This window comes from Lygodium microphyllum, chromosome 19 (genome assembly GCF_053477565.2).
Source record: "Lygodium microphyllum isolate KBCC chromosome 19, Lygodium_microphyllum_v1.1.10, whole genome shotgun sequence".
Classification (NCBI taxonomy): Eukaryota; Viridiplantae; Streptophyta; class Polypodiopsida; order Schizaeales; family Lygodiaceae; genus Lygodium; species Lygodium microphyllum.
The window spans coordinates 99,133,473-99,145,924 of NC_141153.1; the positions used below are offsets into that span (position 1 = coordinate 99,133,473).

General features: G+C 42.1%; 1 protein-coding gene across 2 annotated transcripts; it reads left to right on the forward strand.

Moving 5' to 3' along the window:
- The first annotated feature begins 7,226 nt into the window (after positions 1–7,226).
- On the forward strand, positions 7,227–11,533 carry LOC148020194 (pentatricopeptide repeat-containing protein At4g19191, mitochondrial-like). Of its 2 annotated transcripts, XM_087700504.1 has the most exons (2): positions 7,875–8,036; positions 8,222–11,533. In XM_087700504.1, the coding sequence occupies exons 1-2, from the start codon at positions 8,025–8,027 to the stop codon at positions 11,204–11,206; spliced, it is 2,997 nt and encodes a 998-aa protein (XP_087556630.1). In that variant the 5' UTR covers positions 7,875–8,024; the 3' UTR covers positions 11,207–11,533. The 2 variants fall into 2 exon arrangements, with proteins under 2 accessions (XP_087556629.1, XP_087556630.1); XM_087700503.1 differs by having other exon boundaries at positions 7,227–11,533.
- Positions 11,534–12,452: the final 919 nt, after the last annotated feature.

Consider the following 12,452-nt stretch of genomic DNA (forward strand, 5'->3'; position numbering starts at 1 on the left):
TTTCAAGTTCACTTTGGGACATCATGGAACAAGTTTCATCTCCCTAGATCCAGCATCCCACCATGAGAGGTTGCATACTCCCCCCGTGAGGTTTGCTTTGATACCAAGTGTTATAGACCTTTACAAGACTTCAATTCATAACTTGTCATGATGCACATAAATGGCACAACGGAAAGGCACACAAGATATATCAATAAGGAATCCTTTGTGTTCATGAAAAGGTACAACATTGAGACACATCTAAGGATTCACCCGCATGATGCCGCACATGTGAGGGTTCACCATCGAGCCTAAGGAATCACATTTAGAAGCACAATCCAAGCTTGGCTTGAGTGACTACTACTCCCTATATAGGTGTTTTTGTAGGCAATGCCATGGTATACTTACAAAGCCCTTACATCAAATGCCTAGCCCAATAACCTGAATCCTAATTCCTACTATCTCTCTTGGCTTAAAAAACCAATTGTCGCCCTAACCTAATCCCATATTCTACAGTCCCAATGCTATTTGTCGAATGTAGTCCTAATGCAACTACCTTATCCTCTAAACATAATGCCATGCCCAAAACCCTAATTGATATGTCATACCAAATACCCTAATCTTGCATCCCCTCTTGAATCCCCACCCAAAAATAATAGATCTTACCCTATCACTCATAAGGAAGATAGATATGCACATGAATGCATACACACATACATATGTGTGTGTACACAAGTGAGCATCACACACACACACACACACACACACACACACTCTCTCTCTCTCTCTCTCTCTCTCTCTCTCTCTCTCTCTCTCTCTCTCTCTCTCTCTCTCTCTCTCATTAAGTCTTAGCCCTTTGGCCCCAAGTGTCATCCCTAATTTGCTATCTCCCTAAAAAAACTAGACCCCTTTGCCCAAAAATGCTAACTAGCGTACGACCATAAACACTCTAATTCTATGCCTCACCCAAATTTAATCCCACCAAGCTACATATTCTGCGCTAATCCTTGGCTTCCCCCCACAGAAACCTTAATCCTATGCTCCCTTAAGTGTTGAGTGTTGAGATATCGAGCTCCACTCGTGATATGCCAGGGTGACCGTTGTGTATTTATGTCACCGACTTGTCAGTTTACAGATGCGCTTGGTACACCGCCCATGAATAATAGCTAGATGACAGCTATCCTTATCTATTCTAGTTCGTGGCTCAGTTAGTATGCCACCTTAGTTAGTTGAGTTTGGTTTGAGACCCATATATAGGGTTCTTCTATTTCTATGTACTTGAGTTCTTTTTGGCTCACACAACTAAGAAGAGGAAAACTGTTTTTCAGCCTCCACCTGTGTGTGTATTCCCCCATTATGCAAGCAAGAAAGCTACAAGTGAGACTCCTTCCTTCTCTCCCACAATCTTGACATGGTATCAGAGCCTTGTTCGTGGTAAGGAGCTCAAGAAAGCAAGCCAAGTTCGCGGTGTTCTGGTAAGAGGATCAGTGTTGCTTCCATTTTTCTGTTTTGGGAGCAAGTCTGTGCACAGGTAGCACAGCTGAAAAGTGCAAGAGTGCATTGTCTCAGATTGAGACGCCCTTCGCAGTGTAGCAAGAGGGCAATATATGCTGCGGGTAAGGGCTTTAGCCCTTAGTTGCTCTGTTTTTTTGATTTGAGGCCATTTCGGAGCCTGTTTTGGAGGCTGAAGTTTTCTGCACGCACTCAGGAAAAGGCCCAATTTTATGCTGTGTGACCACTGTTCTACAGGTCGGTGAAAAGTTATTGTAGAAATTGCATCGTATGCCTGTGCGCAGAGACATTGGGAGTTACAGAATCATCCATGTTGCCTGTTGATGCAAAATTGTCACTAGGAAGTGACTGTGTGGTCAAATACCACTTTTGTCAGTTTTGCAGATTTGCCCTTGTGAGGCTGAAGCTGTGTTCTTTGCAGTGATAGAATTTTTTGCAGTGTTCTGTAATGGCATCTGATTCTCTTTCACAGATTGTCACTGAAAAGCTTGACAAGAACAACTTCCAAGCATGGAAGTTTAGAATGACGAATTTCCTTATGGGAAAAGGATATTGGGAGTTCGTTGCAGGAAATGAAGAAGAACCAGTTCTTCCTGATGTTCCCAATCAACAGCAAATGCAGGCATTTAAAGCATGGGATGAGAGAGCCAGGAAAGTTATGTACTGGCTGTCTATAAGCATTTCAGACTCTATGATTGTGCATATTCAAGATCCAAGTACGCCAAAGGAGGCATGGGATACTTTGTCAAAAATGTATAGCACAAATACGCAAGCCAGGAAAATGCAGCTCAAGCAAGAGTTGCACAATGTGCAAAGAGAAAACATGAGCATCAATGACTACCACATGAAGGTGAAGAAGATTGTAGATGCACTTGCTTCCATTGGGTCGCCAGTGGAAGATGATGATTTAGTTTCTGTGACCTTGAATGGTCTAGGAAAGGATTATGTACAGTTTCGAATATCGATTTCTGTCCGTGAAAGATTTCCTGATTTTGAGGAGTTGATTGCTCTTCTAATTTCTGAGGAGCAGAGAAATGGTGGTGCATCTTCTTCAAGTGGAACTTCAAAAGAAGCTGTCTTCTACTCAAATGCTGGAAGAGGTAGAGGCAGAGGTAGAGGAGGCCGATCTGGAGGCCGTGGTAGAAATCAGAATATGCAGCAAACTCAAGAAAACCAGTCCTATGAAGGAGGACGTGGTAACTCTAGAGGCAGGGGGAGCCAAAGAGATCGTGGTGGATGGCAAAGAGGCCAAAATGCAAACAGTAATGTTGAATGCTACTATTGTGGTAAAATGGGTCATATGGCTAAAGACTGGTATGACATCATGAATGGAAAATTGCAACAAGGGAATTATGCATCTTCTAGTAGATAGGGTGATGACAGAAATGAGCATTTGTTCATGGTGCAGCACATGAACAATTCTGTGACAAGTGTAGAAGAAAGCAACGATGTATGGTATGTTGACTCAGGTGCATCAAACCACATGATAGGTCATGCAGAATGGATGGAGGATGCAAGGAAAATGGAAAAACCAGGATTTGTGGAGACTGGTGATGATACTGCACATCCTATTGTGCAGATTGAAAAAATTCCTTTGTCTATGCAGGATGGGAAAAAGAAATACCTGTCCGATGTATTTCATGTCCCGAATATCACCAAGAATCTGGTTTCTGTTGGTCAAATGGTTGAGCAGGGCTTGCAGGTCAGATTTAATCCTCATGGATGCTTTGTTGAGGATATGAAAAATAAAGATCGCTTGATAGCAAAAGGAAAGAAGAAGGGCAGAATGTTTACATTGGATGTAGACATGCCTGAATTGAGTGCAGCAATGTTTGCACATGGGATTGGTGTAGTTGCAGATATTGATATCTGGCATAAACGCATTGGTCATGTTAATGTACAACGACTTAAATCAATGCAGGCCCAAAATATTATTGCAGGATTGCCTAAATTCAAGGTTGCAGAAATGCATAAGGTATGTGAAGCCTATCAGTTTGGAAAACAGGTAAGGAAACCATTTCCTAGACATGCTCAAGAGAGTAAGAAGCCATTGGAATTAATCCACTCTGATGTGTGGACTACTAAAGCTGCATCTCTTGGAGGCTGTCATTATTTTATCACTTTTATTGATGACTATAGCACAAAAGTTTGGGTGTATTTTATGAAAAAGAAAAGTAAAGTGTTTGGGCATTTCAAAACTCTTAAAGCTATGGTTGAAAAAGAAACAGGCCTGCAAATAAAATGCCTAAGGTCAGATGGAGGGGGAGAGTACCTCTCAAATGAGTTTGCAAGGTTCCTGCAGGAGCATGGCATAAAGCAGCAATATTCATGCAGTCATACCCCACACCAAAATGGAATTGCAGAAAGGAAAAACAGGCATATCGGAGAGGTATCTCGTGCCATGCTCAATGAAAAAGACCTCCCAGATTTTTATTGGGCTGAGGCAGTTGCTACAGCAGTCTACATAATGAACAGGACTCCCACTGCAGCAATACATGGGATGACTCCAGAGGAGAGGTATACTGGTAGGAAACCAGATATTTCTCATTTGAAAAATTTTGGTTGCATTGCCTATATTCATGTGCCAGATGAGTTGAGATCCAAGTTGGATCCAAAAGCTGAGAAGTGCACCTTTATTGGTTACTCTTTGTAGCAGAAAGGGTATAGATGCTATAACCCTTCTACTCGTAAGTTTACAGTGAGCAGAGATGTTGTTTTTTATGAGATGAGTAGCTGGTATAAACCAGTAAATGTGATTGATAATGTAGATGCACAAAATGGTAATGCCGCACAGAATTCACAGCAGCAGTCACAAGATATTAGTGGACCTGGAGCGTCCTCTAGCAGTTGTTCACATTTTTCGCCATGGACAGGCAGATTGAGATAAGGAGAATCTTCTCAAAGCAATGCAGATAGTGGTATGCAGGTATCACGAAAAGGAAAAAAGAAGGTAGATCAGCCCATGTTTGATGTGAATGTAGGTCACTCTTATGTAGATGGTGAATTCAGTGGCTCAGAATAGAGCATTGATGATGAGTTGGATATTCCTTCTATTATTACACCTGGAGTAAGAAAGACCAGGGATGTTTTGAGAGCACCTGGGAGTGAACCTACTTTGCGCAGGTCTACCAGAGCTAGGTATCCTATGGATAGGTTGAAATATGATGGATTTACAGCCATTCACTATGCCTGTATGGTCAAAGTGATACAAGAACCAGAACCCACTTCTTTTGAGGAAACCATGGGAAAAGAAAAATGGGAGAAAGCCATGGATGAAGAAATGGATGCCTTGGAAGCAAATGCTACATGGGAATTGGTACCTTTGCCTAAAGATAAGAATGCAATTGGTTGTAAGTGGGTTTATAAGGTGAAGCACAATACAGATGGTTCTGTGAACAGATACAATGCAAGATTAGTAGTCAAGGGGTATGCAGAAACATATGGCATTGATTATGAAGAAACATTCAGTCCGGTTACAAGGATGGCAACCGTAAGAGCAGTCATTGCTATGGCTGCATCAAAGGAATGGTCTTTACATCAGATGGATGTAAAGAATGCCTTCTTGCATGGTGATTTGCAAAAAGAGGTCTATATGGAGAAGCCACTAGGTTATGTGCATGCTGTTCATCCTGAGTTTGTTTGCAGGTTGAAGAAAGCATTGTATGGCTTGAAGCAAGCACCTAGAGCATTGTTTGACAAGATAGGACAATATCTTGTCACTATTGGCTTTCAAATTTCCAAGGCAGATTTCTCACTTTACGTGAGAAAAACAGAGAAATGTATTATGCTACTTGTCATTTATGTTGATGATTTGAGTATGATAGGTGACAGTGATGAAGATATCCTTCATGTGAAAATGATATTGAAGCAGAAGTTTGAGATGAAGGATTTGGAAGAGCTGCGTTATTCCTTGGGCATTGAGGTGATTAGATCACCAAGTGGGATATGACTCTCGCAGAGGCAGTATGGATTGGACATGCTGTCCAAATATGGGATGACAGGCTGTAAGCCTATTTCAGTTCCTTTGGAGCAGAATGTGAAGTTGAGCGCAGATGCAGGTGAGCTTCTGGAAGACCCTACTATGTACAGACGCATAGTAGGAAGTTTGATTTATATGACTATTACCAGGCCAGATTTGAGCTATGCTGTTGGATTGGTAAGTCAGTTTATGCAGGCTCCAAGGAAACCACATTTGGATGCGGCTAGACGCATATTCAGGTATGTGAAGTCCACATTGCAGTATGGACTATTTTATGAGACTGGGGTTCAGATACAGTTGCATGGATACACTGATGCTGATTGGACTGGTAGTATTTCTGATAGACGATCTACCAGTGGATATGTGTTCTCTTTTGGGAGTGCTGCAGTCACTTGGAGCAGCAAGAAATAGCCTACAATTGCCTTGTCGAGCACAAAGGCTGAGTACAGGGGCACAACAATGGCTGCATGTGAGGTAGCTTGGTTGCATAAGCTACTTTATGATATGCATCAGCCTACAAATGGACAAGTTGTCATTTATTGTGACAACATGAGTAGTATACACTTGGCAAATAACCCAGTCTATCATGCTAGAACAAAGCACATTGAGGTGCATTATCACTATATGCGAGAGAGGGTTTTACTAGGTCTTATTGATCTAGTTTATGTCAGCACAGAGAATCAGGTAGCTGACATATTCACAAAGGCATTGGGCGCAGAGAAGCTGCGCAAGTTCAGAGACCTGCTTGGTGTGCTGGAATTGGGATTGAGCTCGAGGGGGAGTGTTGAGATATCGAGCTCCACTCGTGATATGCCAGGGTGACCGTTATGCATTTATGTCACCGACTTGTCAGTTGCAGATGCGGTTGGTACACCGCCCATGAATAATAGCTAGATGACACCTATCCTTATCTATTCTAGTTCGTGGCTCAGTTAGTATGCCACGTTAGTTAGTTGAGTTTGGTTTGAGACCTATATATAGGGTTCTTCTATTTCTATGTACTTGAGTTCTTTTTGGCTTACACAACTAAGAAGAGGAAAACTGTTTTTCAGTCTCCACCTGTGTGTGTATTCCCCCATTGTGCAAGCAAGAAAGCTACAAGTGAGACTCCTTCATTCTCTCCCACAATCTTGACATTGAGTGAATATAAGTGTTTGATAGACATTCATTTTGTTGGAAGCAAAAAATGCTTAGCTTCCCATTTGGAAACCATGAATTCTCCCACTTCTAAATTTTAGTGCTTTCTCCACCATATCGAAACCTTGATGCCCAATGCATGCCCTTCCAAACAATGAACATGAGAGAGAGAGAGGGAGAGAGAGAGCTCTAATAACCCCCTTCTCACCACGCCAACAACACTTTCCTACAAATAAATTATTAAGGCGTGTTCATCAATATATACATACATGTAGCACTTTGCCCCAAAAATCCTAACTCTTCTCTCCCAAATGATAAGCCCAAAAACTTTAATCCTAAGTTCTACTAATTGTGTCCTATGGTTGGGATATTACAATCATATTTAAAAATTAGTCTTTTTAAATTCATCTATTCATATGGTTTATAGAGCATGTATGTGTAAAGCCAAATGAGACGTGCAATGCTTTGAACTTGGGTACGAAGTGCCAAGAGAGTATTGGTGCTTGGGTAGAACACTCGTGTGAAGCACCGAAAGAACCTAAACATAGTTATTTACTTATACAAATATAAAATTTCCCTCATGTATAAACGTCTTTTATATTATGTTGGCAGCCCTTGTATTCACATCACCTTATTATTCTTGCGACTGCTGTGAGACACCACTCTCCCATGGCGGCCTGCCTTCACTGTACTCACGCTATGAGCTGGGATTGCCATGCTATGGAAGCTATCTCGTCCACTTCAACCCGTGTTTTTGATCCAGGGGGTCAGCCCTGCCCGCTCATTAGCAAAATCTCCATCAAGGACCTCTCAGAACAGAAGAGCAGGCAACCTCTCTCATGTCATGCTCATCCTCGGCACGGGCACATTCAGGCAATCCCTGCATCTGCATTGGGAGACTGTTATGCTCATCATCGGCACGGACACATTCAGGCAGTCTCTGCATCTCCATTGGCAGAATGTTATGCTGATCATCCACACGGACACATCATGGCAATACCTGCATTTCCATTGGCAGAAACATATGATCGTGTTGAAGTCACCTGCAATCAGGACCAGTTTGATCAAGCTGTAGATGATTTATTCATTAATCATGTGGAAGGCTCTGCTTTCCCTTCCAATTTATATTGGCCTCTCTTGAAAGCATGCACGAAGCAGAAGGACATCCATCAATTGCGGCGGCTTCATTCTTATCTTGTGTTGTGTGGCTTGTGCACTAGCAGTCCACTGGCAGAAGAGTTGGTAAGTGCTTTTGCACTGAGTGGTTGCATTGGCAGTGCGCTCCAAGTCATGCAGAAGTTGCCATATAGAACTGGTGTTTCATGGCAAGCTCTGATAACATTTGATGTCAGACGAGGAAAATTTAGGGAAGCATTAAACTTGTTCCAACGTATGCAACATGATAGTGTGCAACTAGATGAATTCACAGGTACCAACTTGCTCAAAGCTTGTGCTGCCATATGTGACTCAGAAAAAGGCATGCTTTTGCATCAAAATTTAACTTCCAAGGGTCTACATGGAGATGCATTTGTCTGCTCTGCTCTAATAAGCTTGTACGGGAAGTGTGGCATGCTTATTGAAGCAGAGAGTGTGTTTTGCTTGATGTTTGAGCAGGATGTTGCATCATGGAATGCAATGCTCTTAGCATATGTGGAGCACGGCAAGGGAGAGAATGCTCTACAGTTGTATAGACAGATGCATGAAGAAGGCCCTCACCAAAATGAGCGAACTATTGTGGCAGTGCTTGCAGCATGCTGCTTGCTTGCAAGGAAGGAAGTTTATATCAAGGAGGAAGATTGCAGGAGCAAGTTGATGTGCTTAGAAATTGGCCAAGCTATACACGCTAATTATTTCAGGAGCAATGTCAGATCAAATGTAATTGTGAACAATTCTCTCTTGAATCTGTACAGCAGGTGTGGGAGCATTGCAGAAGCAGAGCACATGTTTGCAAACTTGTCATCGTCTGATGTTGTGTCATGGACTGCCTTGCTCTCAACATATGTTGAACGTTGTGACTCAAAGAATGCCTTACATTTGTATAAACAACTGCAGCAGGAAGGAATTCCTTCAGACAATCAGGCAATGGTAGTAGCCATTCAAGCATGTGGTGTGCTTGCAGAAACACAAGTAAATATTGTGAAAGGTCAAACAAACAAATTGGTGGCTTTGGAAATCACCAAAGCTTTACATGTGGATTCCCAATTATTTGATTTGGATCCCTTTGTTGGTAGCATACTCATTAGCGTGTATGGACTTTGCGGGAGTTTAGTAGATTCAGAAAATGTGTTTCATGGGTTATCTTTGCAGAATACAGTCACATGGAACTCGATGCTTTCAGTGTATGTTGAACTAGGTGATGGAGAGAAGGCTTTGCGATTGTACAGACAAATGTTTGAAGAAGGCATGCACCAGGATGAGCAGACATTTTTGACTGCACTTCAAGCAATTTGCATGCTTGCAGAGAAGGCAGAGTCTGCTGTCTTGCAGGGGATGTCTGTTAAGTCGTCACTTCTGCAAATTGGCCAAGCACTGCATGCTGATGGGAAAAAGAGGGGCTTTGATTCAGACACATTCTTCTGTAGCATTCTTCTTCATATGTATAACAAGTGTGGGAGACTCCAAGATTTAGAGCACTTCTTTGATGCGGTGCACCAGCAATGCGTTGTGTCATGGACTGTGCTTCTTACAGCGTATATTGAGCATGACCAAGTAGAGAAGGCTTTGGTGCTTTATGGGCAAATGCACCAGGAAGGAATCAAACCAAACGAGTGGACTTTTCTGGGAGCCCTTCAGGCTTGTTCTAGGCTTGCTGAGGAGGAGATGGCACCTCCTATGGAAGGTCAAAGATTTAAGCCAGTATCTTGGAGTATTGGGCAGGCTATATGTAAAGATGGTATGACTGAGGGCTTTATGTCCAACATCTTCCTCAGTAGTAGTGTCTTAAAGTTGTTTGCTTTTTGTGGGGACATTGTTGAAGCAGAGCAAGTGTTTGCTGAAATGCCTGATCATGATATCGTGTCATGGAATGCAATGCTTTCAGCATATGTTCAACAAGGTGAAGGAGAGAAGGCATTGCTGCTTTTTAGACAGATGCAAGAAGAAGAGGGGTCTGCAAATGAGGTTACCTATGCAGTGGCCCTACAGGCATGTTGCTTGCTTGCAGCTAGGGAACGAACTGCTATGGAAGAGGGGAAGCAGAAGCAAGTAATGATGTATACAATTGGTCAAACATTAAATGCTGATGCGCATAGGAATAATTTTCATTTAGACATCTTTGTGTCCAGCAACCTTCTAACAATGTATGGCAGTTGCGGGGCATTAGTTGAAGCAGAGAATGTGTTTGCAGGATTGCATGACTGTGATGCCATCTTATGGACAAGGCTACTATCGGTGTACATTGAGAATAATCAATGCTGGAAGGCTCTACAGTTGCACAGACAAATGCATGTGGAGGGAGTTACCCCAGATGCGTTGACCTTTGCAACAACATTAAAAGCATGTTGCAGGCTTGCTGATATAGAAGAATCTGCTAATAAATCATTCAAGATAATTTGTCTGGAAATTGGACAGGGATTACATGTTGATGCATGTAGCAAGGGTTTCAATCTAGACAGTGCTGTCTGTGGCGGTCTTATTAGCATGTATGGAAAGTCTGGGAGCGTTTTTGAAGCAGAGAATGTGTTTAGGGGGTCATTGCAACATAATGCTGATATATGGAAGACATTGCTTCTGGCATATGTTGAAAGCAATGAAGAGCAAAAGGCACAACAACTATATTTTCAAATGCAGGAGGCAGGTATGGCTGTTGCTGATGTCATCACATTGTCAACTGTTCTACGAGCATGCAGCAGGACAGGAACACTGGAAACGTGTAGGCAGATAAATGCTGCAATAGTCTTGGTGGGTTTAGATTCTAATATTGTTGTGGTTAACACGCTTATTCATGCATATGGGAGTTGTGGGAGCATGGAGGAAGCTCAAGCAATCTTTAATGCCCTGCCACATCATGATGTCGTTTCATGGAATACATTGATTTCTGGCTATAGCCGGGAAGGAAACTATGCAGCAACCATCCATAATTTTAAAAGAATGCTCATTGGAGGCATTCATCCAAATGAAGCTATTTTCCTCTCAGTTCTTTCTAGTTGCAGTCACGCAGGATGTATTGATGTAGGTATGCAAATTTTTGAGTCCATGACGAGGGAATTTGGGTTAATCCCACAAATGGAGCATTATGGTTGTCTCATAAGTCTCCTCGGACGTGCAGGGAGTTGGGTGAGGCTCAAAGAAGTACTTACAAGCATGCCAATGCAGCCTAGTCTGTCCATATGGTTGCTTGTACTTGGTTCCTGTCAACAGCATGGGAATGTGGAGCTGGGAATGCATGCATTTGACTCTGCATTTCAGCTACAACCTAATTATGCTCCTGCCTATGTGTTGCTATCAAACATGATTGCCAATGCTGAGCAAGAGGACTTGGTAATTCAAAGTGATGACAACTGGATGAAAGAAACAACAGACTACATGGTTGTACCTATAGTAGATGACTGCAGTTTCTCACTCCAGAAGGTTGATGCCTGTGTTTCTGCTCTTACTTGATGCACAAATGTTCCCATCATGGGAGCATACATAATATACATTTGTTTTGTATGCATATACACACGTTCCTATGTTTCCACATGTACATATACACCTGGTCAAATGTTTGTGCATATACATACATTTATGCCCATGTATGTGTGTGTGTACCTCTGTACACACTTGTTTGTACAAAAAGGCTCGATACATGTTTACAAACTGATAAAGCTAAGGCGAGCCTTGTATATGAGCAAAAACATCTGCAAATTTTTGCTGACCTGTTTCTGGCACATGGACGTGCAATTCCCTGTACTCTGAAATATGAAACTTCACACTAGTGATTAGTCATAGTAGTTTCAAATGAGATACTATGAATTTGTAGGTAGAAGCCTCAGATCTTGTATCATGAAATTCGAATCTCATAATCAAGGAAGAACATGATTCTTCACATAACAAAGAAAACCACAAATGTCAATTGAACTTGAGCCATTATTTGTTAAAGCAGCGGATTGCCTTAAATCTTCAAGGATTTTGAATGGTTCGTCAGCCTCTTAGGAGATCACAAATTTCTCCATCTTGTACACTTCGGTCTCTTTGAATAGAGCAACTAATTATATCATTGAACAGCCCACTTAACAATAAAAGATTCAATTGGTAGTATGGCCTTTTTGTTTGGCAAAGGATGGAATACTGTTAAAGGAAGCCAAAGCTTTGATTATGATGGCGAGTGAGGGTATGCCAAAAGGGGCTATAGGTAAGTTCAACTCTTGCTATCCACTATGTGCAGACAGAACTCAATTATAAGGAAGTAAATGAAATGAGAGGAAGAGAAGGAAATGAGACGGATAGTGCTCTTGGCACCACGTCAGAAATGACAATGGTTAGGTTTTAAAAGGTATATATTGAGAGGCGTGCCTTGATTTCACGTTGAGAGTTTCCCATGCCCTGCACAACCAGGTATGAAAGTAGAGATTGAATGCAATGAAGCAACCAGGTAGGGAGATGGGTTAATTATGCACGAAGTGAGATTTAGAGCACATTCTGATTGTTGCTCCATAATTGAAAATCCCAATCTCTCTGTCTCTCCGCAAATGTGTCATCAATAGCGCTCTCTCTGTCTGTCCCCCCCGCCCCTATGTTTCTCTCCCTTGGATTCTTTTCCTCCCCTTGGCGTTGGATCGGTTGGTGGTCTTTTCCTTGAGTAGACAATAGGGCTTGACTCTGCAGATGGGTATGATATAGTTGTTTCTGTAGGCTCCCTCCCTTT

Bases quoted from the DNA above. Each gene is read 5' to 3' on its own strand.
- LOC148020194 (XM_087700503.1), top strand. From the start codon at position 7,277: ATGGCGGCCTGCCTTCACTGTACTCACGCTATGAGCTGGGATTGCCAT.